Below are 27,762 nucleotides of genomic sequence, written 5' to 3'. Positions count from 1 at the left end.
GGCACGCCGTGCATGTGGACCGCAGGCCAAACCTCTGCGAACAGTGAATACTATATAGAGAGCATAGATAGATAAACAGATAGAGAGGTAGAAAGAAAGACAGATGAAGATATAGAGAGATAGATAGACAGATAGAGAGAGATATATATAGAGAGAGAGAGATAGATAGGGAGATAGAGAGAAACAGAGGGTAAAGAAATGGCCGGAAAGGTCATAGCTTTGGCCATGCCAGCGCGTAAGTAGATAGGCAGAAAGAGAGACAGACGGAGAGATAGAGAGATAGACAGACAGATAGAGAGGGAGAGATGTGTAGGGACATGGAGCGAAAGAGAGGGTAAAGAAATGGCCGCAAAGATCGTAGCTTTGGGTATGCCAGCGCGTAAACAGGAAGGAGGGGACGCGACAAGAGCATCGGGCCACAAGCGGACACGCACCCGACCTCTCGCGCTTTGGCGCAGGAGCGTCACGGGAAACCGCTGCCCGCTGCGTCGAAAGAAACCCTAAACCAGAGAAAGAAGGCGAAACAGGAGAACAGAAGCAAATCAAGCAAACCCTAACAGAGAAAGAAAAGAAGAAGAAGAAGAAAGAAAATTGAGAAGCGAAGGGGGGGGGGTCTCTCTCAGGCGGCGGGTTTGCGGCAGAGGATCATGTGCATGGGGGTGAAGATGCCGGTCTCGCCGCCGCGGCTGAGATGGCCGGCGGTGGAGTAGAGCATCTCGTGGACGTCGGCGACGCCCTTGGGGGCGATGCCGAGAAGAGAGAGAGCCTTGATGACCAGGTGGTTGCGCCAGTAGGCGAGGCGGCCCATCTTGAGGCGAGCCCACCAGGGCCCAGCAGGGGCCCGCGCCAGGTCCTCCTCCCGAACCACCTCGAACCCGACCCGGCGCGCGATGGCGGCGATCTCGTCCTGGCGGCGCAGCCCGGGGAGCGCGTCGCCGCGCTCGATGCCCTGGATCACCTCGACCTGTTCCGGGTCATCGGGGCGGTAGAGCGCCGTGGTCACCCACTCGTAGGAGACGTAGAGCGCGCCGGGCTTGAGCACGCGGAAGATCTCGGCGTAGACGTCCTCCAGCTTGGGCGCGTGGCAGGTGGCCTCGATCGAGTAGGCGCCGTCGAAGGACGCGTCCTCGAAGGGCATGTCCAGGAAGTTGCCGCAGACCACCTCGCAGAGCCCGTCGAGCCCGGCCTTGCGGTTGTGCGCGCGCGCGCGGCTCACCTGGTACTCGTTGATGGTGATGCCCACCACGTTGGCGCGCGAGTGCGCGGCGATGGCGCGCATCGGCCCGCCCACGCCGCAGCCCGCGTCGAGGATGCGCTGCCCCGGCGCGGCGCCGATGAGGTCCGCCGCGCGCTCCTCGTGGATCCGGGTCGCGTCGCGGTGCGAGCGGCCCGGTATGGCGGGGGAGAAGTGGAAGGACTGGCCCCAGCCCCACTCGTAGATGTCCGTCACGAGGTTGTAGAAGGTGTCCACGAAGGCCGGCACCTTCTCCTTGTCCGCCGTCTCGCTGATCTCCTGGGGCCGCTGGAAGAAGGACCAGTACTGCCGGTACTTGTCCTGCACCTTGTCTCTCGAGATGGAACCCATCTTCAGCTCCACCGCCCGCTTCCCCTTCTGCTCCGCCGACCCCATCACCCACACGAACCAGTACAGCCCCAGCCCCGCCACCGCCGCCGTGCACAACATCGCCGCCGGCTCCATCGCCCTACCCTCCTCCACCCACCGAGAGAGACACAGCCGGAACGAGAGAAACAAGGAAAGATAGCGAGAGGGAGCCCGGAGAGATGTGGATCGCGGGTCTTAAGGCAAGAGAAGCACTGCTTTAATGACTTTGGGTGGGGGGCTGAGTTGTCGACGCCAGCCTCCTCTTTGACCTCATAAATTCTTAATTTCTCCGGGGTTTTCTGGGCTGGGAGAGCGGGACTAGGGAGAATGGGCAGGCCCAAATAGGAAAGCCGAGATCTTTCCGAGGTGGGGGGGTCTGAAAAATCGGAGCGGACGAAGACGACAGCCAAAGGATAACGAGTGGGTGGATGGATATCCAGGCCGGGGATATCTCCTACGTCTTCTTCACCAGTTCAACCCCCCCACGAGCTCGCCGCTCTTTGACCCCGCCAAGGCCGCGGAGGAAGGAAGGAAGGAGGAGACTCTCCTCGACATGGCCGCCCTTTCCGGGTCCTTGCTCTGCCCTTTGACGCAGTCCCTTCCTTCCACCCCGGCCCGCGCGGCGGGCTTCCTCAGCGGCCGGATGCCGCCCACGGCCAACCCCGCCCTGCCGCTGCTCCGGTCCGCGCCGGACCGGCGGCGCGTCCGCCCGGCAATGGCGGCCACGCCCGCCGCGGGCGGCCTGCGGAGCGACGAGCTGGTCCAGAAGGTGCACACTATCGCGGAGTTCGAAGCGGCTTTGCAGGCCGCGAAGAACAAGCTGGTGGTGGTGGAGTTCGCGGAGAGCAACAGCGACCAGAGCCGTCAGATCTACCCGGCGATGGTGGATCTGAGCTACAAGTGCGGGGACGTGGTCTTCATCCTGGTGATGGGGGACGAGTCGGAGGAGATGAGAGACCTCTTACGCCGCGAGGGGATCGACAAGGTCCCGCACTTCAACTTCTACAAGGCCATGGAGAAGATCCACGAGGAGGAGGGAATAGGCCCGGACGAGCTCATTGGCGACGTGCTCTACTACGGGGACAGCCACTCGCTGGTGGAGCAGCTCCACAGCCGCGAGGACGTCGAGGCGCTAATGGCGCGGAGCAAGGAAGAAGGCAAGCTGCTGGTCCTCGACGTGGGTCTCAAGCACTGCGGCCCTTGCGTCAAGGTCTATCCCACCGTGGTCCGGCTCTCGAGGTCCATGTCCGACGTCGTCGTCTTCGCCCGCATGAACGGCGACGAGAACGAGAGCTGCATGCAGTTCCTCAAGGACATGGACGTGGTGCAGGTGCCCACCTTCCTCTTCATCCGCGACGGCAAGATCGCCGGGAGATATGTCGGCTCCGGCAAGGGCGAGCTCGTCGGCGAAATCCTCAGATACCAGGGCGTCAGAATCACCTAAATTCTTTTCCTCCTCCTCCTTGCCGTTCGCTACGTGCGCTACCATAGATTACGGTGCTGATCGATCCGTGTGAAAGAAAAACTCGTCACGTAGTGACTCTCACATGATGCGAGAAGGAGAGAGCGAGCTTGAGAGAGAGAGAGAGAGAGAGGGATGCGGGGTTGGCCGAGTTTAGGAAGGTACTCGCGCTTGCGGAGACGACGGGCTTGTGGAGGGACGAGTTCGTCGCGGCGGGGGCGATCAGTTTCTGCGCCACCGCCGGCGTGCTCTATCTCGCCGCGAGAAACGACGCCGGCGACGGCGCGCGGCTTCACTATCTGCTTCTAAGGCATGGCCTCGGCCGAGATCTTCACGTCCAGACGTCGCTCTTGCACATGTACGCGGCCAGCAGGCGGCCATCAGACGCCGCTTCCTTTATATACAGACTTGCCCCGAACCGAGTCGTTCTCGCTGCTCTTCGCCGGTCGCCGCTCGATAGCGCGGACGGGGGTGTGAAGTTTTGCTGGAAGAAGGCGAGTTCTCAGTGGAGATCTCCAACGCGCTGGCCAGACAAGGGAGATGGGACGAGGTCGAGAAGACGAGGGCCGCCATGGCGACGAAGGGCTTGACGAAAACCCCGGCGCTCAGCTCTGTCGACGCGCTTCACTCTGTAAATGAGTAGTGACTAGAGTCTCTTCTACGTCTCACCAACCAAAACGGATCTCAGTTTCGTAGTTGCATTACAGAATACCGAGTTATAGATTCAATTAGAAGCGAACTGACTTCAACGCTGAAATAAACCGGAGATCAATGTGATCTAAGCCCAAGACAATGCTGTTCTTGATCTTCTGAAGAGATTAGGTGCCCAAGATATATCCTCTCCTCGTGCTTCTTTCCGATAATTCTGCATGGCCTGGATATCGATGCCTTAATCGCTTCTGTTTACCATTGAGAGGGCCAAAGATGTCCCCTTTACAAGCACTTTGTTCTTGCAAAGCAATAAGGTAATAACTAATAAGGATGGGTTATTGAGCACTTTAGAGCTTTGGGTAGGTTCTGGGAGTAGCCAGCGTCCTCTTCTCGTAGGTATTGGCCTCTAGCTGTTGTTTTTGCTGAAAAATTCATCTAATAAGTCTGTAGATAAAGGAAGGCTAGACGATCTAAATGCACATTCTCGCATAAGGAAATGTGGGGCATGAGACACTTACGTGGTCACGTGCCCAACAGACTAGACCCATGTTCTTCCTCTTCCGCCACATGAATTCTTTAACTTCATCCGCCGCCACCGAAACCGGATTCCTGGAATCCGTGGTGCGCGTTACAGATCTGGGTTAGATACAGAGAACCTTCCCAAGAGAAAAATTCCTTTGCGTGGAGAGTCTATTTGAACTTAAGATGTTATTCTTGCGCTTGATCTGGGTTGATGAGGAATGGGGGGGTGGCCAACAACATTCATAATTCCAATTTTGACTCTTCCCCTTCTCATCCAACTACTGTACAAACTAACACTGACTATTCTCCTGGCTTTTATCATCATCTTGACTAGTTTTCCCCCGTCCCCAGCCCAACACGGGATGGAGGCCATTATGCCTATATCTGAGGTTGGACTTGAATATCTGGTTTTTTGTGTACTTAAGTCACACGGTCAAATCCTGAGCTAGGTCTCTTGCTCGAGTCTGACGTGTACCGGCCCCAGTGCTCGGAGCAAAACACTGAGCAGCCTTGATCTCTTGCGGCGGAAGTCTTGGCAATTGCTTAAGATCGCATAGAAAGGGTTAGAGGAGATGGTAGGGATGCAGCCCCGTCGGGAAATAGGGTCATTGCATTCATATCATAAAAGATTACATCGTAGTTTGGACAATAACATGGGGGAAGACGAGGGGTGATACAACGAACGAGACGAGGCGCCTTGTGCCAGGGTAGTGTCGCCACTCCGCCTCGAGGCTGCCGCTCCACGCGCGTGCCCGCTCTGCCGCTACTCATGTGACCCCGAGCCCGGCGCCGCGTGCCCGCAGGCGTGGTGATCACACACACCACCCCTGCCTTGACGATCGAACACGCCACCAGCACGCGTGCGCAGCCTGCGCGATGCCGCCGCATTCAGTGCCTCAAGTTGGGCGCTACACGCCCAACACTTCCCGCAGGAACGCCACACGCCCCATGCCACCTTGGCGCTCCCAGTGCGCCACATGTCTTAGTCTCCTGGCAGGATGTCTCCAAATGCAATGTGCGCGCTGCCTCCGCAGCCGCTGCGCGGCACGACTCCGCGCGCTGCACCTGCGGCTCGTCGCCTAGCTTGCGCATCCTGCGCTCGCGCGCAACGCTTTCTGCTTCCACGCAGTGCTTGGCGCTCACGCGAGGTGTTGGCGTCCGCGCGTAGTGCTTGGCACTGGCGCGCGCACACTCACGCATGTCGGCCCATGTGCCCAGCACGCGCGGACTTTACCTAATCCTTTCCGCCTTAGGCGGGAACGGGCACGCGCACCATCCACGGTGTATCACCACATGCGGGGGCGATGGCCTAAAAGATCAGGTTTGGGCATCTCTACCCATAGATGACTCAGTCATTAAGTATCGTGAGTCTCAATGCGAACACGCCCTCCCAATAAGCACGTAGGACTCTGGGTAGGGAATATTGCCTAGTTAGGGGCCTAACACGTAAAGCGATAGAAGGCTTATTAATCATTGTGAAAAAATTTTATCCATTAAAATTTATAGATATGTCTGAATATTAGATATTGATTCACATATCCCAATTTTTTGTGTGTATTTTGATATCTCATATCCAAATATTAGAATCCTATATCTGGTACCAGCATCCACCACACCCTGAATCCTACGACATCCATCCTAATATCTGACATCTGATTGATATTCAATATTTTTCTTTAGATAATTGTTATCCGAAACCATGGTGATTTCATCAGGATATCGGTTATCAGTTGTCCGACATCGCATAAGGGAGATATATCATACTGGAACATCTCACCCTTCACCATGCAAGAGTTCAATCATTAACGATCACTTTACACAAGGATATTAAACTTTTTGTCAAATAAAATTCATAAATTCATAACCGGTCCCTATGTCATTATTTTATGTATGAAAATTATTGATTAGATATTAATCATAAATTAAAATTTTAGAACTTTTCTTTCAGTTGTCAGGATGTGTGAAGCTAAATTATGTAATTGAACAACCATAATATTTAATATTTCAATATTTAGAATGTTTGCATTTAGAAATTGTGAAAACATACTTTTCAAACTTTCCAATCAATAATACACCATCAAACAAAAAAAATTAATCTCTTGATAAAATTTTAACAGTTTTTTCCATCGAGTAAATCATTCAAGTGGTGTCTACATATATTTTCTTTCAATAGCACACTTCATACACATTTACATTAATTATGAATTTACATTGTAGCAAGATATCACTTGTTTATAATTTCTTAAATTAAAATTTATTTATTTATTTTATTTTATTTTATTATATTTTTTAATATTAGTTTAATGGTTTTATACAAAGATCTATCAGCCATGATTGGCAGAAGAATAAGATAGCTGAGACTCATTTTCCTGGATTCTATCAAAATCAGGACATGTTGTAGCAGTTACATGGCTCATGTATGAAGCAGTCAGATTTTTCTTGTCATAAAAACCTATCCTCATGGTGTTCAGAAATATCCAACAAGTATGACATAATACACACAGATGACAAGAGGCTAGAGGCAAACAACACAAACTTCAGTTCATACATGATAATTTAAAAGCAATTCTCCATGTCCTCGGGGTTGAGTAGGTGATCTGAATTCACACAACCACTAAATGACTCTAATTGCACAAATCGAGCCTTGTGCAAAAAAGTACATCATCGAATTATGACTCAAAGTTTCATCACCAAATTGCTTAGTCGCAATCAAATAGGTCATAAGCAACCTTTCACCCAAAAAAGAAGTTGTTTCCCTGACAATGATGTTCTACAAATATCATGTGACTTCAATCCAATTATAAGGTCACATGACCCCAGAGTATCCTCAAATTCCCTATTAACATTAATGATAAGTGAGAGATCTAGCTCCCTCCTAGCCAATGAATTAGATCAATACAATGGTATATGATATTTGGAACCATTTGACAACTATGTTATGTAAGTTCATTTGTATGGGTTTTGGCCTATGTGGGCAGTCTATATTCTCTCTCTGTTAGAGAATGGGTATGTCTTGATGGTTAATAATGTTAATTGGGTGGTTTTTATATGACTCGATGTGTCTTTTATGGAATTCAATGAAATATTTATTAAATTTCTTTAATGCGTGAGAATTCTTAACAAGCCTAATGCATCCACTTGGGCCGATATATATATATATATATATATATATATATATATATATCACAAATGGGATATCTCTATCTATTTTATACCTTTGCCTACATAAGGGTATGTAAAGTCTCATTTTTATCAATATAGTCTATTCCTTTGTGTTGTCTCGTCCCTATTATCCCTAGGATTTTCCCATGGTGGTGCTCCCATCTTGGGTAGTTTGGCTCTTGATGTCTCCCAGCCACCATATCTGCTTTCTATGCATGTTAGACTTCTGTTAATTTCCACAATATGTTTTTGAATGCATTGATTTAATTTCCAAGATCATGACATAAAATATTTTTTTTGACAGATCGCAAGTTTTTTTCAATTGAATTATTTTTAGCTATTATCAATGAAGGCAATAAAATGTATTTTCTAAGAATTTATTGGGTTACTAACATCGAACCCCTTATTGCTTGAGCAAATATAATGCTATCCCAAGTTTCTGATATTCCTATATGTTCATTTTCCTTTTTCTTTCCTTGTTTTCTCTCTTTCTTTTGTCTCCTCCTACTCAGAACCAACATTCTCAAATTTCGAGTATCTACCCACCCAACCCTAAAAATTAGATTCATCATTTCAGAGATATCAAAAGATAAAAAGCATGTTTTGTCTATTTGATCCAAAAACGTGGCAAATGCACATTTGCTTGAAAATTCTCCCAAGTAACTGTAATACATCATATTAAAGTATCTCTCTCCTCACACTGTCATGTTAACCTCAAAATTTTACATCATGTTAAAGTGTGCTTTTGGATTCGTTTAAAAGACAAGATAATTTGATGGATTCCAGTTACATATAAAATATAACCATGAATCAAGGGCTGAATTGTAGAGAGAAATTAGTGAGAAGTCATGCCACGAAAAAAATCTATCACTCTTTAAACAATAACTAGTTCAATAATTTATTCTTACCACACTTATGATATGTATAATTTATCTATAAGAAAATAGATAAGATTTAAAATAAAAAAATTCAGATTTTAATCATTACAAAATTTATGGATTTGAGATGATTGAAAGACCTTTGATGATTAGATTTTGTTTAATTCATTGGTTTTTTTCCCAACTGTATTGAGACAAAAGTCATATGTGAAAGAATAATAAATACAAAACTTGGCCAATTAATCTGAGTCTGGCCTCAGATTCACCACAACCAAAATTTCTATTTTTCTAGTGAAACCTGTGTTCTAAATACTCAATGAGTGTTTTGATCACTACAATTAAATTAAGAATAATTAAAACCTTTAAGAACTTATTAATATTTTGTATTCTCCTACCAAAGGACTGTATGTAAAATTTGTGATTTTTTAAAACATTTATTTCATAAATCTAACTTTGTTAATGATTGGTAAACATAATGATGTGAATTATTGAATATCTAATTGCTAGAATCTGCAAAAATTCATAATATTAAAATAAAAAATATTTGATAATTGAATAAAAATAATTTGGATCCCAAGTTTCTGTTTTTCATAAAATTCACTAATCATAAATTCTTCATGAACACTTTGGAATTTCGTGTGACTCTCAGAAAAGTATTTCTCTTTTTGAATAGGTAAACAACTTATGTCGTCAAATATTAAATCACACTATCTTATGTTTTATCCTAATTCATGAAAATTTTAAAAATGAATTTCTGAAAGTTTGTCTGTAAAGCTTTATTTGAAGGAGTACTTAAGTTTCATCGACTATCTTCAAATATTTTCAACAAAATTATTTTTCCTTTTTCAAGAAGCAATGATCCATAGTGAAAAAATAATCATAATGTTTGAAGTTTAAACTAGATTATCCTCATTAAATTTATCTTGGAATATTAAACATTAAAAAAAAATTTGGTAGAATAATAATATTTTAACGTTTTGTAATTGATCATCATTTTTAGGGTACTTTCTAATACACAATGTATAAAACTCCCAAATTATTTGAGTTTGGAATTTAAGTGAAATAAATCAGTACTCTGAAATTAGGTGAATAAAAATGAAGTTACTGATATTTGATCCATACAATTAATTAATTTGTTAAATCAACTATAAGTGTGAAGAAAAAAATCGATTGTCAATCAAATAAAACTGGCACCGGCTAATTTATAACTTATCTTCCTATTTAGAAAAATCGCTCGCATTTTTATTGGACGAACTAAATTTGACATGATCAATATTTTCAATTATCACATTATAATTTACATAAATCATATTACAGAAATTTATTTTTATCCATTGAATTGATTATTGATTGATCATGTATTAATAATATTAGCTTTGATTACTCTAAATATTTGGGGCTGATTTAAATCACTAATATTTTTTCCTTGAGACATATTTGTTGACTGATATATGTGTGTGTATTTATAATTGATAATTTGAGAATATCACAATGAAGAGATAACTTATATCAAGTGATGTCATTGTCGTAATTGGAATATTGTGTTCATATGATATATCTGTTACTTAATATAAGATAAGTTTATCTTATTTGAAATTGATTATTGAAAGCTTATTGATTGATATTGATCCTATTCATTTGCAATTTAATATCAATAATTCGTTAATATATATTGAGACAAGAGATTGAATTGTATTTCTTAGTTATGTACACCTAAAACCTTAGTAAAATAAATTAAAAATTTTAACATGCCCTTGGTATCGAACCAAGGTTGAAGAAAGTGGTCCTTGCATCATCTCGCAGATCCTCAGCTCAAATGGCTTATATGGTTTCAACTTCAGGTAAACATCACTTTTTTAGCCCTGAGTTTTATAGAGCACTCATAAACAAATTGATTTTTGTCACGTATGGTGGAATAGGCCAAGTGCATTTCATGTGCCCTGTCTTAGGGTTCCTATCAAATGAATGATCGAAGAAAGTTTGTTTAACATTCATTTTTTGACACTGATGCCTGTGGAGCATAAAAAACCCAGCTCATAACATTTTTATTTTATTTGAGGGTGTGCGCAATAAAGCTTATATTTAATACTAGATATGTATCTTACCATAAAATCATTGAAAGTGCACGGCCACTAGAGTTTTCTTTCAGTGTGCTTCCTATAGGGGCCATTCTTCACAAATTTAGCATTTCCATATCTTTATTTCAGAATGTGTCCTAGGAACCATGATGAAATTATATCTCATGTTTGAATCATTTCGATAGAACAAAACGTTTTTTCATCACCAGTCCTACAATGGTTTTTAGTCATTCTTTGAAAGGTACTACCTGTATTTAGCTGCTGGATAACTTTCACTCCTGAAATCACTTTTGCTCTTGCTCCTAAAGTAGCACGTCACTTATGCTCATAAATTTGCATAAAAAATCCAGCTTTGAGAGAAGCTTTGTGTCCATTAAATGAGTTACCTTCCAACTAAATGATCTAAAAATCTATAAAACAGAAAATAAAGAGAAGACAGATAGACGCGACCCCCTAAATCCCTCTCGTGGGGAAGAAAAAATTTTCTTTGAATAAGAGTCACCCCAAATCCAAATATGAAAAAGAAAAAAGATTCATGCATCCTTAACTTTAAACAGATTTCTGCTTTCAAGTCCAGAACAACAGCAAATCTTGCTTTTCCATATTGCCCTATTCTAAAACTAATCCAAAACATAACTCTTCTCTCTTTAAAAAAGGGGAAACGGGTGACCTCAGCTAGGCAACCACTTCTCATGTCTTTGCAATTAACCTCACCTTCACCTACACCACTCAAGCCTCCAAAGAGGTGAGCATACTCTCCCTTCCTACTTATTCTGCCTTGAAGTCCATTCTCACCTAGACGATACTTAAATTTAATGAATATAAAACCTTGAAATGCATGAAAAGTAGGCGAAAAGACTAGAATGAATACTATTTTTAAGGATTTTGTCTTCATTTATTTAAAAAATTTGAAATTTAAAATTCTTATGCCTCTTTGGCGGTCCATAGTGGTGGTGACAGTTGGCATGAGGACTTGAGCATTTCAGTTAGCTGGTATGGTTCAATCTGATTGAACCAGTTTAGCCAAGTTCAACTGATTCACCTGGTTTTGTACTCAATAAAATTTTGGTAACTCTAAAAGGATGCTCCCTTTGGACTGGCAGACACCCTTTTGATCCTTGGATGGACATGGGGGTGAAGGGATGTGCATGCTTATTTTCTGGCACTTGTGAAGTTCACACAAGCACATGCAACAAGAAATGAAGGAAAAACAGCATGGTGTAAAGTGTCTCTAATGCTACCCGTTAATGTTCACCACATCAACATGAGCCTATGTCTAGTGTGTTGTGTTGACATTGACTGTATTGAATGCACTACATCCTCATCACATCAAATGATAGCACTTGTAATGGTGCCCAAAGTCGGTGTGACTATCTATCTGAGTTTCAATCTCATATCTGATAATAACATATTTATGGGTCTTATGTATTTGTTTCAGAAATATTTATAATAACTTTAGATATTATACTATATAAATAATATCGGGGAAGTAAGGGATCGATATTTGGGGAGACAGAAATTCACATTTGGAAATTTTCTAAACTTAGAAATGAAATAAATAAGTTAACGAGTACAAAAAATAGACCTTAAGGAGTTTTTATAAAAGTTTTTAAAATTTATATTTGAGCACAAAGGTAAGAAAATTTTAAAATAATTTATCCAAATTTTACTTTATATTATTAAGGATAAATTCGTATTTCAATTATTTTAAAAATAAATTCAAAGAAAAAATGACCAGAAATGATACGACTATTTTTAGAATTTGTACAGAGATTATTTAAAGGTTAAATGAATAGAAATATTAAAAGTGAACTTTATAAATTTTCCAATATTTTTAAAAATTTTAAATGTTAAAAATGTAATAATACCTTCCAACAGTTGGTGGTGGCAGTTGGTGATGGCAGGCAGCAGATTCAGGCACATTGACATAGTTGTGGGCGCCTGGGTCAAGGTGACCTGAGCAGGTCATGCATCACCTATGAGGAAGTTTGATTTAAAATAAAATAGGTTTAAGACTTGAGAAATGATTGAAATGGGATCCAATAAGAATAGACAAATTTTTCAACAAAGACAAGACTGGATAAGAACTTGGAAAGCTAAATGGGTGACTGTTTTTATGAATATTTAGGTGGATAAAATAGAGATAAATTTTAATTTTTCGAGAGTTAAAAATATGGATTTTAGGGAGATAAAGTGGTAGAAAATGGATAGAGAAAGTGACATAAAATCAAGGAAATGTTGAGAAAAAGGATGGGAATGATGGCGAGATTTTGAATCTAGCTTTCTATAGTTACAATAATTTTCTTGATCCCCAAATACCTCTTGATAAATTGTGTCCTTTAATTTATCCATGATCATGAATGTTTCTCTACAACAAAATGATAAGACAGTGATGAGCAAGGGTCATCTACGTAGGGAACATATTATGGGTTTAAGATCAATTCCAAGATGATTTCCGCATGGATTGAGGGGCCTATTATAGATGAGAGGGTATGAGTGGATAGAGATAAGACAGATAGAGATGAAGATGTCTTTTATATTTCACCCAAAATCTCCTTTTTGGATTTTCAGATATCATATTGTAAAGATAGATCATTCTCAACTGTTGGATTTATACCTCTCTTGATAGGTCTACATTTCAGATTGCTAGCCTGTAAAAAATGTTCAAGTTCGTCAATGATTCTGCCATTGGATTTTTCTTTAGAATGCTGATTTGACGTGTGTATGTTGACTACAAGTGCAACCTCAGCAAAATATGAGCTTCATTCTCTATGTTGATTCTCCTTCAACAGATAAACATATAGTTGTATGTATTTTTCAGGGCTTCAAAACTGCAATATAATGATTCAAATTGGTAAATTTCTTGGCTGTGGCACATGAAACTCTGGAAAATTATATTAAATTTTATTTCAAAAAATACTTATTGGTCACATCTAATATATCAGATGGCAACAAGTGGCAGACTTGAAATAAAATCTAGAAGAACTCATAAACCCGTTTTAAAAATTCTTGAAAATTATATTATATTTCATAAAATATACTCTTAAAAATATCAAACTTAGAAAATATTTAATATACAAATATGATATCATTAAATTAAATACGAATTACCAAAAAATCCAGAAAACACAGAATATCAGTCTAAAAATAGATTTAATCATTTAATATTGATAAATTTCTGTATAATCATTCAAATAAAATTAATTATAAAAAAATCATGATATTAATTTAGCAATTAGAATGTTATCAGCTGGCCACTGTTATAGCACATCTAGTATGACCAAACTAAAGAGAGAAATAAAATACTTTTACATAGAGCATGATTTAAAATACCATTCTAATTTTTCTCTTGGCTCTCTTTGATATTCCTTCCTCTTTTCTCATTGGTTGAATTTTTCAAGCTCCTACATTTGAATTTTATTCTACTTTTCAGAATGTGTGTTAGAGGAAATTGCAGAGGGATGTAGGATGTGACCCACACTGATGCAGGACGTTGTCATGACGTCGTCCGGTCGCCACCGAGCGTGTTGACTCGGTGTCAGTAAGAAGACGGTATCGGACTACGACCGGGGCATCGTCCGACAGTGAATTCTAACGGCTAAGAACTAGGGTGAAATGCGAAGTGTGTCTAATTATGATACGTGCAAGTGCCGACAAACAATGAAGTCTGATTCCCAGGAAATCGACGGAGTCGCCCGGTGGTGGGTGATTAGACCTCCTGAGCCTCGTCCGAGGGGTCGAGGATGCTACGGCGCCGAACGGGGTATTCTCCGCCGGGTGTTGCTCGCTCGGGACGGGCAAGCCCGACTCGCACCAAACAGGTAAGAGACTCAAGACTTCGCTTGTTTTCACTCGTCCTGTCCCGCTCACCTACGTCTAACCCGAGCGCGGTGGAGGCAACACGATTATGCATTGAAATAAATAAGAGACGGGGAAGAGTAGGCATACCTCGTCAGTATCCACTGTCCGTCGTCCTTGGCTTTGTGCATTCGGCCTGGCACGGTAATGGGGTGATGGGGTAGCTGGCACGCAATCGAGCAGGAACTCAGTGAGTGGTCGGTGATGCATTCGAGCGGCAGTGACGCCGACGTCGCCGGACACAAAAGAGGGCAGTGGCCGGGCTGACGATCATGGGAGCGATGGTTGCTGGCGCCGGCGGTCTCGCGGAAAGCACAGGCATGTGGCAAACCGAGCGGTGGGATGGACGCGGCGGGCGCCGGGTACCACGCACGGGCCGGCGGGTGTCGGGCGCAGAGACGACGGTGGCGGCGAGTGCAAGGGGCAGCTGAGATGACGGGTCGAGCACCCGACGGCTCACGGGAACGAGGGGAAGGCATGGTAAGCTTCTACGGACGCGACGGCATGTTGCAACCCGGTGCTGCCGCGTCGGCCCGAACGGCAAGGAGTGGTGTCCTCGGGCGGCGGGTGCGAGTAGTGCTGCGCGAGCGGACTTGACTCGGCGCAAGTGCGGCGCAACGGTGGTTGGCACACATGATGGACAACGGTGCAAGCACGCCAAGGACAGCGACCACCAAAGGGTTTCTGTGGGCGGTCAAACACGCGCAAGGGTGGTGCCTGCACGCTACAAGGGCGGACAGAGGGTGTCGACGCGTGCGGTCGGTGATGAGTGCGGACAGGGAAAATGGCAGGTGCAAGAAAACCGCGCGCACACAAGTGGCATTGGCCTGCGCGAGAGCGGCGCAGCGGCGCGCGGGGACGTCAGGTGCAAACGGCAACCGCGTGTACTCCTGCAGCGGCGGCGCACGCAGGTTGCTAGCGCCGGCGCACGAGCGGTTCGTTCGGCGGCGGGAAGGCAGCTCCGCCCGTCCAGTGCAAGTGCGAACTCCCCCCTTTCCCTTCTTCTCTTCTCCCTTCTCCCTCCTTCTCTCCTCTTCCCTTCTCCTTCCTTCTTCTCCTTTCTTCTTCTCCTCCTCGATCGTGAGCGGTGGCCCTCTCGTTTCTGAACAAACTTTCTTTGAAAGAAAACACTAAACAAACTTTCTCTGAACAAACTTCTCCTCCTCGATCCTGTCCCTTTTATAGGGGGGTTGGATGGGCCTTAACACAACACGCCCAATACCAAAAAATAAAAGGAAAAAGAAGAAAAAGGAAGAGATAAGGGAAAGAAAAAGAAAGGAATAGAAAGAAAAGGGGGAGAAGAGGGAATTGTCTACCCCTTTAGTGGTGGTGGAGGGGAAATTCTTATAGGCTGGATTCCCCTCACTACAACGAGTAAGGCGAGATAAAGAGACGGGGAACGAGAGATAAAAATGATGGAACGGAAAGAAGTACGGATGAAGTCCGAACGAAACAACGAAGGAAAAGAAAAGATAACGAGCCCATTACCTGTGATATTTAAAATCGGGCGTGTGCGTCGTTGCTTTAGCTTGCCGTGCGGGCTGGACGCGAACTGGCGGTGATGTCGGTGATGAGGTTGATGTCTCCGAAGACGATCCTGGGGGCTCGGGCTGCGTCACGCCATCACACACCCTTCTTATTGATCATTCAAAACCGTATCTCAATGTTCCGGCCCATTGATCATCGTCCAACTCAATTCCTCTTAAATTTCTGCACATGTGGGACTTGACCTAAGAATTTTCTTTGAGGTATCTCCTCATGACCCAATATTTATATAGTTTACAACCAATTCATATGGAAGTTGACTCGAAAATACATCTTCCATTTTCTATGTCAAAATTTATGCCCATAGACAACTCTTTCAGAGTTTTAAGTTCTTTATAGTAATGGTTTCATGAATTGATTTTTCAATTTTATTTTGTTAATTTTCTCTATAATTAATAAAGAATAATATGTGTGGTGTTTATGAAATTTGTGTGATGAGGTCCCAAAACTATATGATTTGAAATCATTTCAGATGTGGAGTTTAAGAAAATATATGAAATGATTAAAATTTATAAAATTAATAACTTTATCAGTTGATTTATGGGAATTTGTGAAAAAAGTGATTGATCGATTTCAATCCCATTGAGGTGACTATGAACAACATAAATTGAATAGACATATCCACATGTTCCATGGCATGTTGAATCTCCTCCTTCTCCTTGATGAGCTCTGTTCACCCTCCATCATCGTCGTTACGACGCCTTGATCACATTGGGAATGAAGAAGAGCTACAAGGAGAAGAGAGAAGAAGGAGAAGGCCTATAAAGATTAGGTAAATTTTGTTTCAGGCCTTCAGGTATTTATACTAAATGGGTATATTTCATAAAACTCACAATCTTTAAGTATATCTTCCAACATTCAAAATATTATTTGCATGTGGTCCTCTAGGCCGCCCATGTATCAGTCTAGTTAATGACCTTTATTGAAATTCCAAATTAATTAACTATGTCATCATATAGATTAGTTAATGTTGAATTTATTTAACCCAATAAATAGGTAGAGTCTCCAACTCGTAGGGTGCCAAGCTACACCTCGTGCTCTAGAAGAAAAAAAAGAATATGTATCAACTCACTCATTGATATAACACAAAGAGCGCCGGGATTGGTCGGCTCATGTTACAACACAAGGAAGACGCTAGATGAGATGCAACTATTATGATGGATATACTAAATGAGTCTCATTAATAAATAAATGAGAAAGGAGTGCCAAATGCTGACTAAACGGGTGATCAATTAGAGAATCCAGAGTGGACGTTTCACAGTGAAACTCCAATGACCCAATTAGACTAACAAAATGATCTAGGAAGTGAGGGACACGATGTGTCCAGAGTCGTCCACGCCCTCTACTACTAGGAGACCTAGTTGTTATCACAAGAAAATCCTACCACTCGACGAATAACGGCTATTCCTATTAACGTATGTTTCACGTGGCAGTGTAGCAATTCAAGATGACAGTGAAAGAGGTAATAATACTGCAATTAAAAGAGGGAAAATTCGGAAGAACCTGATAGGGCAGATACAACAGAGCATGTATAGCGCTCATCCTGGGTAACATGTTTGGCGACCGGTGGCGGCTGACGAATGTAAAGCGGTAGCGCGCGGTACTAGGCACAGGACCGCGCAGCTAGCGCATAGTGCTGGGCATGGACGCGCGCTGCACTAGCGTGTATGGCACGGGCAAGAATGGATGTGCGGAACGCTTGCACGCCCAAGGCCAAAGGGTGGCTAGCGATGCTCAGCGCTCCGGGGGCAGAGTGGCGTGCGTGCACGCTGCAAGTGGAGGGGCGCTGGCTGGCGGCGGCACACGATCTTTGCAAGTAACGCCAATAATCCACCCAAGAACAACAATCTTGGGTGTTAAAGACTAATGAATCTGATTCTTGACAAGGCAAGTCGAGAAGGCCGATATCTGGGGTTGACGACTCCAAGGCGACTATCAAGAAGAGCGTGAGCACAAGTCTTCTTGCTGGGGGGGGCCAATCAAGAAGTCGCTTTTTGGCTGTGCTCCAAGATGGGATGTCTAATGTGGTGGTAGCGGCGATGACTGACGGTTCTTCCACGGAGAGATCTCAACGTGGTGAACTAGCGACGTGTTGATGGTGGCTCCCCACATTCTAGCTAGAAAGAGGTAAATGATAACTCCCAAAGGGAAGGAAGGCGGGAGCCTAAGATGAAGAAACTTCAACTCAAATTTTCAAAATGAACTCCAGGGCTTTCCTTGGGCATGCCATCCCTTTATATAGAGTTGGGAGGATGCCCAATTGGGCCGAATTAGGGGAAACCATCTCAAGACAAGTGATTTCCCCTTAAACATACATCAAGCAAATAAAAAAAATAACAAGGGACGAGGCCCAAGCACGACAGAAGATGGTGCACGCCATCTGGAACTGTCAAAGCCGTCATCCGAACCGCCGTCACCGTCGACGATTTCCCATCATCATGCCCAGCCAACAGACATGCCAAGGCATCCGTGAAGATGCCCGGGTTTAAATACCCCGGGTAATGCACGTCTGCGCACGTGCTCATGTTTTAATTCTCCACTTTTCGTTCTTTCGATTTCATGTTTCGTGTTCTTCATGGTGAGCACATTGTACTTGCTTTGACCTGTCCGTATCGTTATGTTTTTCCATGTCAATCTGTATCATTTTCTCATCGTTTGAATTCTCTAGTTTTGTCTTTGTGTAAAAGGGGGGGGTCATCTAATGGGCCTCCCTAGTGGACTCCTTGTAAGGGGCCCATCATGGCCCTATATAAGGCCATGATGAGCCCCACGTTCTCCCCAGATTTGGAAGTGTTTTGTTTCAGTTATTCTACATTTTCAGATCTCACCCAAGGAGAAGAGAAGGGAGGAGGAAGAAGAAGGGAAAAAAAAGGAGAAGGGGAAGGGGAAGGGGAAGAGGAGGAAGATCGGGAGCCACTGTCATGTAACGGTTGGCCGTCGCCATGGACGTCAGGCATCGTGCGAACATCCGCACCCAGCCGTGGTTGCAGCACGATCAACATCTTGCCTTGTGTGACCAAACTGTCACGTCGTACGCGCGTCTCGTTCTTGCACTTGGTAAGAGACCCACGACTCTACACACTTGTTGATGAGTCGTGTGCCTCGTGTGTATTTCATGCGGTCAGCTCGCTGCAGTCTTCCAGCGATGTGATTTGGCTGGCGTCTCTAGACACCTTGACTCGCAAAGCTGAGTGAACGGCTGCCACACTGGTGTTCTCCCGCCCATCCAATGACCCGTTGGCCGAGGGACGCTCAAGCCCAAGCGGTAGAGGACATCTGAAATTAATCATCGTATCGGAGAGCCAAACGAACCATGGACCGCCTGTGTTAGCACCACTCAACGCGATCATCGTTGCCGACTTGTTGCATCATAGAGTGGCCTTTTGGTCCTCGACTGCACCGAAGCCACCGCTCCTGATTTACGCCCGTGCTCGACCGTGGGCTCGTTGCTCAACACGCCGATTAGCACATTCCTGCTCTCATTCGCGTTGCGATTGTGCACCGCTCCCATTGCTCTTGCGCCGCGGCCGCTACATCTGCGCTCCTATGCAAGCTCACGCATGCCTCCCTAGGCTCTGAGATCGCATCATCTCTAGGCCTCGACACTATCTGATGGTGTGGCTCCACAAACAACATTGATTCTCCCCCCTGCTAGCGTCGACTACCTTCCGGATGCATCGCCAGGGTCGGGTATTCATTTGTGCTACCACATCATCGGATCTATATAGTCTTCGGCCATGCCTCCGCTATGGTTATCGCTCATGCGCCACTACACCACCGCCAGTCGAGCTAAGCCATGTCCATCCTCGGCACTTCCACTGACCTGCCCGCACCAGCCCCTTTGCACCGATGAAGACGCCGATGACGAACGCCGCTCCCGATGAGGTATATCATTCCCTTGCTCGTCAGTTACATTATGCCTTTCAGTATATTTTTGACTGTGCTCCACCGTGCCAGGTTAGATTGGGTGAGATAAAATTATTGAGAAAACTACAATTTGAGCATCTTCTAGGTACAGGCCGAGCCCGCACGTAACGTGCGAGCCCTATAGAATTGTTTTGTTCGGCGCCATAGTCGCCATCATCGCTCTGACGAGGGTCAGAAGGTCACCGTCATCGTCATCGGTCGCCAGCTCCGGAGCTCGAAACTTGGTGAATCCCCACTCGTCGGCCCTGAACGTACACTTCAGCTAGGTGATTTGCATCACGTAGTTATATTCACTTAGTGAATTACCCGTCGGACGATGCCATCGACGGCGTCCAACATCAATGGCCCATCCCAATCGTTTCGAAAATCAAAGTACAAGAAAATAAGATTGATTGCTCACATCCATTGTTATGCCAAGTACTTGAAGTCGGGGTTGCAGACGACGGCTCGAGCTGCACGGTGAGGTTGTTGGCGTTCATGGCCTGGTTGGTGAGATGGTCCCCCATCACTCATAAAACCTGTGTGGTGTCATTACTGTGTAGTCATTTTCTGCTTATTACTCTTAAGATTACTTATTGTATGGTCTACCATCAAACTCTACAAGGTCATTCAAAGTAGTACTAATCTATTCAAAAACTATTAGAGAACTCCTATCTTACATTCCACTACCTTGGCCATGGAGTCTATCCCATCATATGCCTTGAATTTTCTCCTCTTATAAGGAGGGCAGAAAATCTCATGTTGCCCACTCAATCATGTTTGTGATCTTCTTGCTACATCCGAATGAAGACTATTTAGAACTTGTAGGCCATAGACAAAGTACAATTGTACATCCACAAGACGTGTTTGGTGTCTCAAGTCTAAGGACCACTTATACAACCATGATGTGAATAAATCTGATTGACATTCTAGTATAACATCATTCAAGGATTTGGATGGATCAATTTAGTGAACTCTTTCAACTAGTGAGCACCCAATTTCTATCTTTAATGTCTCCACTCTTATGGCTACGTAACTGGCCATACTCATCATATGAGTGAGGTTAGATATGGTATTCTTTCCAGATACTTTGATGTTCTCATAAGATCCTTGGAATAGGAATATTTAGAATACTTGCTTGAAGATTAATAATCTTCATATTAGAGGCTTATCGTAATTGACTAAGTCGGATCATGTATTCATGGACTTCATTATAAGAATCACACGTGTACTATAATAAATTAATGAACATGGAATGAGATATGGAATATGTGATTGGCTTGTCGGCCACATATATTACCTTCGCATATAGTGTTTCATTGTATATGCTCCTATTATTTATAACTAAAATGAGATAGGGGTCATGGATGCTCTACATTTTCAACTTTTCTAATGAGAGGAAATCTGAAATAAAATTGTATAGAGGTTTAGTCAATGTGTGTCACATCATGAGAGGTGCTTATTTCCATTATTAGTTGTTAGTTTATAGGGATAGGTTTATACCTAAGAGGGAAGATGAATTAGATATTTTAACATTTTCTTTTTAGTTTTGTAATTTAATTCCTAGAGGATTGTTTGTCAATCTCGTGGAATGGAGATGAAGGCTTGACACAATGTTTTTATATTGGTTAGGGCTAGTTACTTGCTCTTGTCTATATGTTATCCTTGTCCGGGGTCCAACAAAAACCTAACCCCAGTTCAAAGCCCCCAAGTAAATGCTTGAAAATGGGGTTATATATGGATATCAAATAAAGAAATAATTGATGAAGACTCTGCCACTCCTTTTGTCCCCTTTGCTATATAGGATGCGCATATATTCCATCTCCTTCTCTTTGGACCACACAAATCACTTAACTTGGCCCCTTTAGTCATAGTGAGAGAGGTTACCGGAACCTTAGTGTTGACACCACAGCTCACTAGATCAACCCCTTAACCTATTTGGAATATTTTCTCAATTTCCTAAACTACTTGAGATAGTTTAATCAAATAAAAATAGTAAGAGTTCAGATAAAAATATAAGATCATTTTGAGATGTTTTACTTTTGTTCTATAAGTCAATGTACCCCTTGCTTTCTCAAATCTAATCACTCACCAAGATTCCACTTGATTTGCCAACTCGACCCCATTAGGATCTAAGAGTGACTCACCAAGCTCCAATCAGCCTAATCTAATAACAATGACATACAATTAATCAATAGTATTCCTTAAAATTAATCCAGATTATATTTCAATGTCCCTTAAATTGACCCCTATATGACTCCTCAAATTAATGTGATAATATTTCCTCAAAATGCCAGAATACAACCTTTAATCAATCCACCAAAAATCCTCTGTGAATTAAGCCCAATAAGTTCCCAAAAATTATTTCAGATTTAGCACAATAGAATTTAAAATAGTGCCCTCTTACCTTCTCCTTTGATCCTACTCAAATCCAGAATCTCAATCACCAAAAATCAATCAATGCATGTAATGCCTTGCCCTTCATTCTTTCTAGATTCACACTTAAACTCAATCTCAATCACTGAAGTTTCCTCTCTCTCTAGGTGCACAAAATTTACTCTCTTTAGGTTCACTTTAATGCTTACTCTCAATCTTCAAATCTGAAATGAAGTTCCTCTATGTAGGTTCACTTTAATGCTGACTCTCAATTCTCAAGTCTTCAATGAACTCAAATCTTCTAAATCAAACCCTCTGAATTCTTCATCAATGATTCTATCCCAACAGGTGACTCAATCTATGCGTTAAGCGATGAATGAGTACGAGTGGTGCACATTGTATGTGTGTTGAAACCTTACCTTCTCCTTCTCCCTTTCCTTTGATGAATGATCATCTGTCCTTCAGTTTTTCTCACGGCCAGCTATCTTGTGGATGAACTGCAGTAGATGCTAAAAACAAAGAAAAGAAAATGTAACAGAAAGAGGAATGGATCTTGGAAGATGATCCCAGATCTTGTTTCTCCTCTTGAGGAATGCTCGAGTGAGAGAATGAAAGAGAAGCTTTGGAAGTACACAATGGGATTTTCCTTTATCTTATAGATGGAGGAACCTTCAGCTCAATGATCAGAATAAGACTGGATGACATAGGACATCCAAAGAAGCTCCTTAAATATGGCATTTGGTGTGGCAGAGAAATATTCAGATGAGAACATCATTAAGGATGCTACAAGATTAATTTCAATCAAAATCATCCTTTTGGAGGACGTCCCTGATTTAATCTGCATAAATAATCATTAAATAATTTCTTAAATGGTTCAAAAATGTGAATACCATTATGAGAGTGAGTCAGGTGCTCTTTTAATGATACAGGTAGATGGCAAGCATTTAATGAAAGAAATTTGAATTAAACGATATGCTTATGATTCTAACCATTTTTCTCCTCATCAAATTCAAAATTAATGAGGGCCATTATGATAGCCTTAGAAGACTTCTGAAGTTCCCCAGATAATTTCATGCTGTCCATATCAGCAATAAATATATTATAAAGAAATATTTAACATAATCTGTGTGAAGTCTCATGACAAAGCGGTAATGTGTGTATCATCATCTATTGTTTCATCTCCTCTAAACCACTGTAAGAATCAGAAAGTCATACAACATATTTTTTTGGAAATATTTTAAATATAGAATTTAAATTTTAAAATAATCACTCTTTGTAGTTTCCTATGAAACCTACTCATTTAAATAGTTACTTTACACTTTCAATCGACAACAGGACTGCAAGGTCAATCGACACTTTCAGCATCACTACTTATCAAATTACTGGTCATGAAATTTAGAGATAAATTTTCTCTGGGACTTCATTAAAAATATAGAAAAATTAACTCCAAGTTCAGACATTAGTTTGATTTATATTCATCTGCAGAAAATAATTATTAAATCAAACATAGTTTACCTGAAACCAGAAACCAGAGATTGGTTAATGTGTTTTACCAGCCAAAATTTTTTGACTTAATACAAAATTCTGGAATTTGGTCAAACCTTCATTCTAGATTTTGACTCATTGACCTTGCCTGCAAATTCAACAGCTCATTGCATCTCCGTGGATCTAAGATCACACATGCATTCAATTAATGAGTTGACTAAATTATATTTACAAATTCATCAAAATTCACACATGGACTTAAAGTCCATAACCTTAAATCTGCATAAATTGACCCCACTTAAGCCAATCACTTTTTTGACTAATAGTTAGAGGATAAATGAGGATTAGGGCTCAGTAGATTTTAGTAAAATGCCTAAGCATGTGTTTTGATGAATGTTCAAAGTGGATTATGCCAAGTCAATCTTAAGTAAATGGGTTTACATCAGTTCAAACATATTTATTGAGATCAGAAATTATGCATATGAAGATAACATGTTTCATATGGTTTAAACCATGCAACTCACACATGCATTGGACAACTACCTTCATGTACATGAAGACATAGTTAGACCATCGGGTCTACAACACAAGTCATCAAATTAGGACTCTAGATTTTTTTCTTAGTGAGACACCAAATTTTGTTTGAAAAAGAATGATCAGCATGGACTTATATGTTTATATGTCAGCTAAATGGATTATTTTATAAGACCTTAAATATAGACAAGTAAACTGAAGTATTTATAATATTTTGAAGAAGATGATTACAAAATTCTGATTTCTTTTAAAAAGTTTGATGTTAAATTGAGGGAGGAAATGTAATTTTTTTACCTTTTATGGTTAATGAAGTGAATGGAAAATTTTTAATTATGCTAATTCAAATTAAAGCATCTATTGTGTCTTATTCTAAATCCCATATTTTATGAATTTTATTATTAGATTTATGAAATTGACATACTTCCCCTTTCACTTTTGAGGTCCATATAGAAAGATCTGACCCTCATTTAGAAATACATTTTCTTTATCTCCCAATGAAAAATCCCAATGTAGAGAGCAAGCATCAGATCTGGCCTTTTGGAGAAATTTATGGGCTTTTTCGCTAATTTTTCTAAAAATGAGTATTTTTCACATCCTGCCAGGTCCATAAGATTTGGAATATCACTTTTTGGTTCCTTTTTTAAGAAGTTAGAAGGATAACATGAATATGCCCTAGAATATGCATCATCAATAACAGTCTGAAGACAATAATTTGGAATCATGCACCATTTGATGTATGATTGGAGCAATCACGAAGACAATATTGTGACCCAAGATTCATATTTTCAGTGATTAAAGATCATCCCTTGGAGATTTCTGCTATTTTTTGTAGCTTTATTAAAAATAAGGGTTTCTTATTACAGTTATAAATATCGATATCATCCAGAACTGTCACCTTTGATTCAGAATTAAATAAAAGATGTAGAGAAAAGGAAATAACCAAATTTTGAGATAATTTATGGGAGATTCACTAAAAGGGTCATTAAAAAATAAATTTATGATGATTCCTCAGGTTTTCTTCGGATAGTCTATTCAAAAAAAAAATCCAAAATTTTGATTGTTACTAGAAAGAGGAGGAAACATCCAAAAGTTCTCTAAAGAGATTTCAACCAAAGAATCCTAATTTCCACATATCTTCCACTGGTGGTGAATTTATCCTGAGAAATATTAAATATACATTAAATACAGAAAGAGACAGAGATAAAAAGAAGAGAAGGTTATAATTTTGCATATGGATATATGCAAAATAAATTTATAACTGGACCATCTTGTTATAATTGAATGAATATTCAAAGTATTTCATTTTCAAAAAATTCAGTGAGTACTTCTTATTGAATATCCTTAAAAATCTTTTGGTTGAAATTATATGCATATGTCTCAGTATTTATATTAAATAAATATATAAAATTTGAATGAATCCTAGTCGACTTTGGGGATCAACCAGTTGAAGGTTTTGGGGGGCTGAGTTGGAGGAGGTCAAGCACCATCCCTTCATGGAAGACTTTGGGGTCATGGAGGGCAAAGCTTCCTCGATATTTGATTTTATTGGTATCCTTGTTGTCTTATTTTCAAGTGGTTTTGATGTAACACGATGATCGGAATTGACAAACACAAAATGCAATGTTAATGACATGGAATATTAAGATGATTCGAGAAAATAATAACGAGAAGTACGTTGATCATCGAATGATCCGAGACACAGATCAACTATACGACACAAGACGGATTAGTCACGATCGAGCTCCCAATGATCCACGTAACCAGATAGAAGAGACCGACGTGGTGGGGGATGTTCTCGTCCAAGAGCGTCCACACCACCAACGTAATCGATAAGATCCGACACCTTCAATAAGATCGCTAACACAAGTATGGTGGCTATTCCTAAAATTCACATTTAAAGGCCATAAGCAATCTGGAGATCGGTATTGAAAGAGATAAAATAACACTTTAGGAGGAAAGGGAAGAGGAGCCGACCTGGCTTGACGGAGGAAGATCCTGAGTTGTTTCACGACAGGTCGAGCAGGAAATCCGAAACTCGATGGTTCAGAACGTGTTAACCGAATGCGCTTGACTGCAAATAGTGGTCAAATCGTAACTAGAGGAGTACTCTTGCCAGACTCGTGTAGCAGGCTGAGGGGGTCAAGTGAGAAGATCTTGAAGATCGATGCACTGGTGTGATCACTCCTGACGACTGGCGTTACTCCCTGGAGGATAATCCGGGCCAATCGGCCAAGATCGCTCAGAATCCACCGACCAACGTAGATCAAAAGATGGCGCCAAAATCAAATGGTTCAGCAGAATGTAAACGTTGTCGGAATGGCACTTTCGATTTCTTCCTCGTCGTGTAGACGGTGGAGGGCCCGAGCAATCCAAATCCACCCTCTCTTGCCGCTTCACAAGGGTGTTCGGACTTCAAAAAAAAAATTCCTCGGCGCAGATTATTTCAGCCATCCAGAAGAACAAGGGAAATGGAGGGGCGCGGTCCGTGAAAGTTTATTCTGTTCGGGTCGACCCCGCTGTCTCCTTCTTGAGGAATCTGCTCCGCGGGCAGGCTCGAATTAAACAGGAAAAGAGAAGACTGGGAATTCCCGCTCCTTCGCCGCGGAGAAATCTACGGCCACGGCGAGAATTTGCCTCGTCGAATGAGAATCGTGTCGATTGGGACTCCAAGGCGCAAGAAAATCTCTCCAAGGGAGAGGGAAAGGGTTCTTTAGAAATCAAGAGTAACAACAACGATGCTTCTCTTCTTCTTTGACGATCTTCTGATTTCTTCTTCTTCTTTTTTCAGAGAACAAAGGATGAACAAAGGAAAGAAGAAAAAAAAATAACTGCCAAAGTACCATGAACGAGATCTGAATTTCTTTTTCACCATTGACTTCTTCCTTAACTTCCACTTCTCCCCTTCTTAAAAGGTGGGGGAAGTGGCAGTTATGGAAAGCCCAAATTGGGCCCCCTTTTAGGGGAAGGCCAATTGGGCCTCCCCTTAAAAGGGATTCTTTAGGGGGAGAAGAAGCCCATTATGGATTTCTTCCCCCCTAAAGATGACACTTAAACACGACTAAAATAAACACGAACAACAGGGGGGGGGAGGACGGTACTCACGCAGGAGGGGTCTCCAACAATGCAAAAATGATGAAAAACGGAAGTACAGGAAGACGTCTCGGCACTCTCCAAGATGACGCGACTGTTTCTTCAAGCTTGATAGTGGAAGTGTTGGTTCTTCACGTCGGCTCTGGCTCCGCGTAACGGCTGGCGACGAGTCTTGACGCGATCAGCTGGTTGGTCCTCCATCTGGTTTGCTTGGGAGCATTCTCACAAACTTGATAATGACTCATCATCATCTCAGTCTGGATTACCTTGAACAGAATTAAGGACAAGCCTAAGCTGTATACAAGATATACTGATTCTACCCTGTCATCTATCGCATTCCATAGATAGGCACACCATACATCTCACAGTTAAATAGATTAGAGTGACTACAGTTTGAAGAGTCAGTAGTTTTTAAGAGGTTTAGTCAACGGTAGTCACATAATCAGAGGTATTTATATACAATATTAGAGGAAGCCAATTAAGATAATCTTTTCTTTGTATACATATGTGTATTTAACTAAGTAGAAAATTAAGTAATGCATGTTTGGAATCAAATTTTCATTTATTATATGATAAAAAGATTATATATGTATGTAAGTTTCTAACACAATC

The 27,762-nt window shown here is 42.2% G+C and overlaps 2 protein-coding genes and 1 long non-coding RNA gene across 3 annotated transcripts; 1 reads left to right on the top strand and 2 right to left on the bottom strand.

Annotated features, from left to right (window-relative positions):
• Positions 1-534: 534 nt before the first annotated feature.
• Positions 535-1,853, bottom strand: SMT3 (sterol methyltransferase 3). The gene has a single exon (XM_078592112.1). The coding sequence runs from the start codon at positions 1,697-1,699 to the stop codon at positions 620-622; it is 1,080 nt and encodes a 359-aa protein (XP_078448238.1). The 5' UTR covers positions 1,700-1,853; the 3' UTR covers positions 535-619.
• A 150-nt stretch (positions 1,854-2,003) lies between these two features.
• Positions 2,004-3,149, top strand: CDSP32 (chloroplastic drought-induced stress protein of 32 kD). The gene has a single exon (XM_078592113.1). It carries the CDS (start codon positions 2,157-2,159, stop codon positions 3,045-3,047), a length of 891 nt encoding a protein of 296 aa, XP_078448239.1. The 5' UTR covers positions 2,004-2,156; the 3' UTR covers positions 3,048-3,149.
• A 22,524-nt stretch (positions 3,150-25,673) lies between these two features.
• Positions 25,674-26,953, bottom strand: LOC144716855 (uncharacterized). The gene is made up of 2 exons (XR_013585013.1): positions 26,035-26,953; positions 25,674-25,941 (listed from the first exon to the last, which is right to left on the bottom strand). It is a non-coding gene; the product is annotated as an uncharacterized LOC144716855 (long non-coding RNA).
• Positions 26,954-27,762: the final 809 nt, after the last annotated feature.

The sequence above is a fragment of the Wolffia australiana genome, chromosome 2 (assembly GCF_029677425.1).
Source record: "Wolffia australiana isolate 7733 chromosome 2, ASM2967742v1".
Lineage (NCBI taxonomy): Eukaryota > Viridiplantae > Streptophyta > Magnoliopsida > Alismatales > Araceae > Wolffia > Wolffia australiana.
Note: the sequence above shows the minus strand (reverse complement) of the source record. Positions and strands in the feature narration are given on the sequence as shown.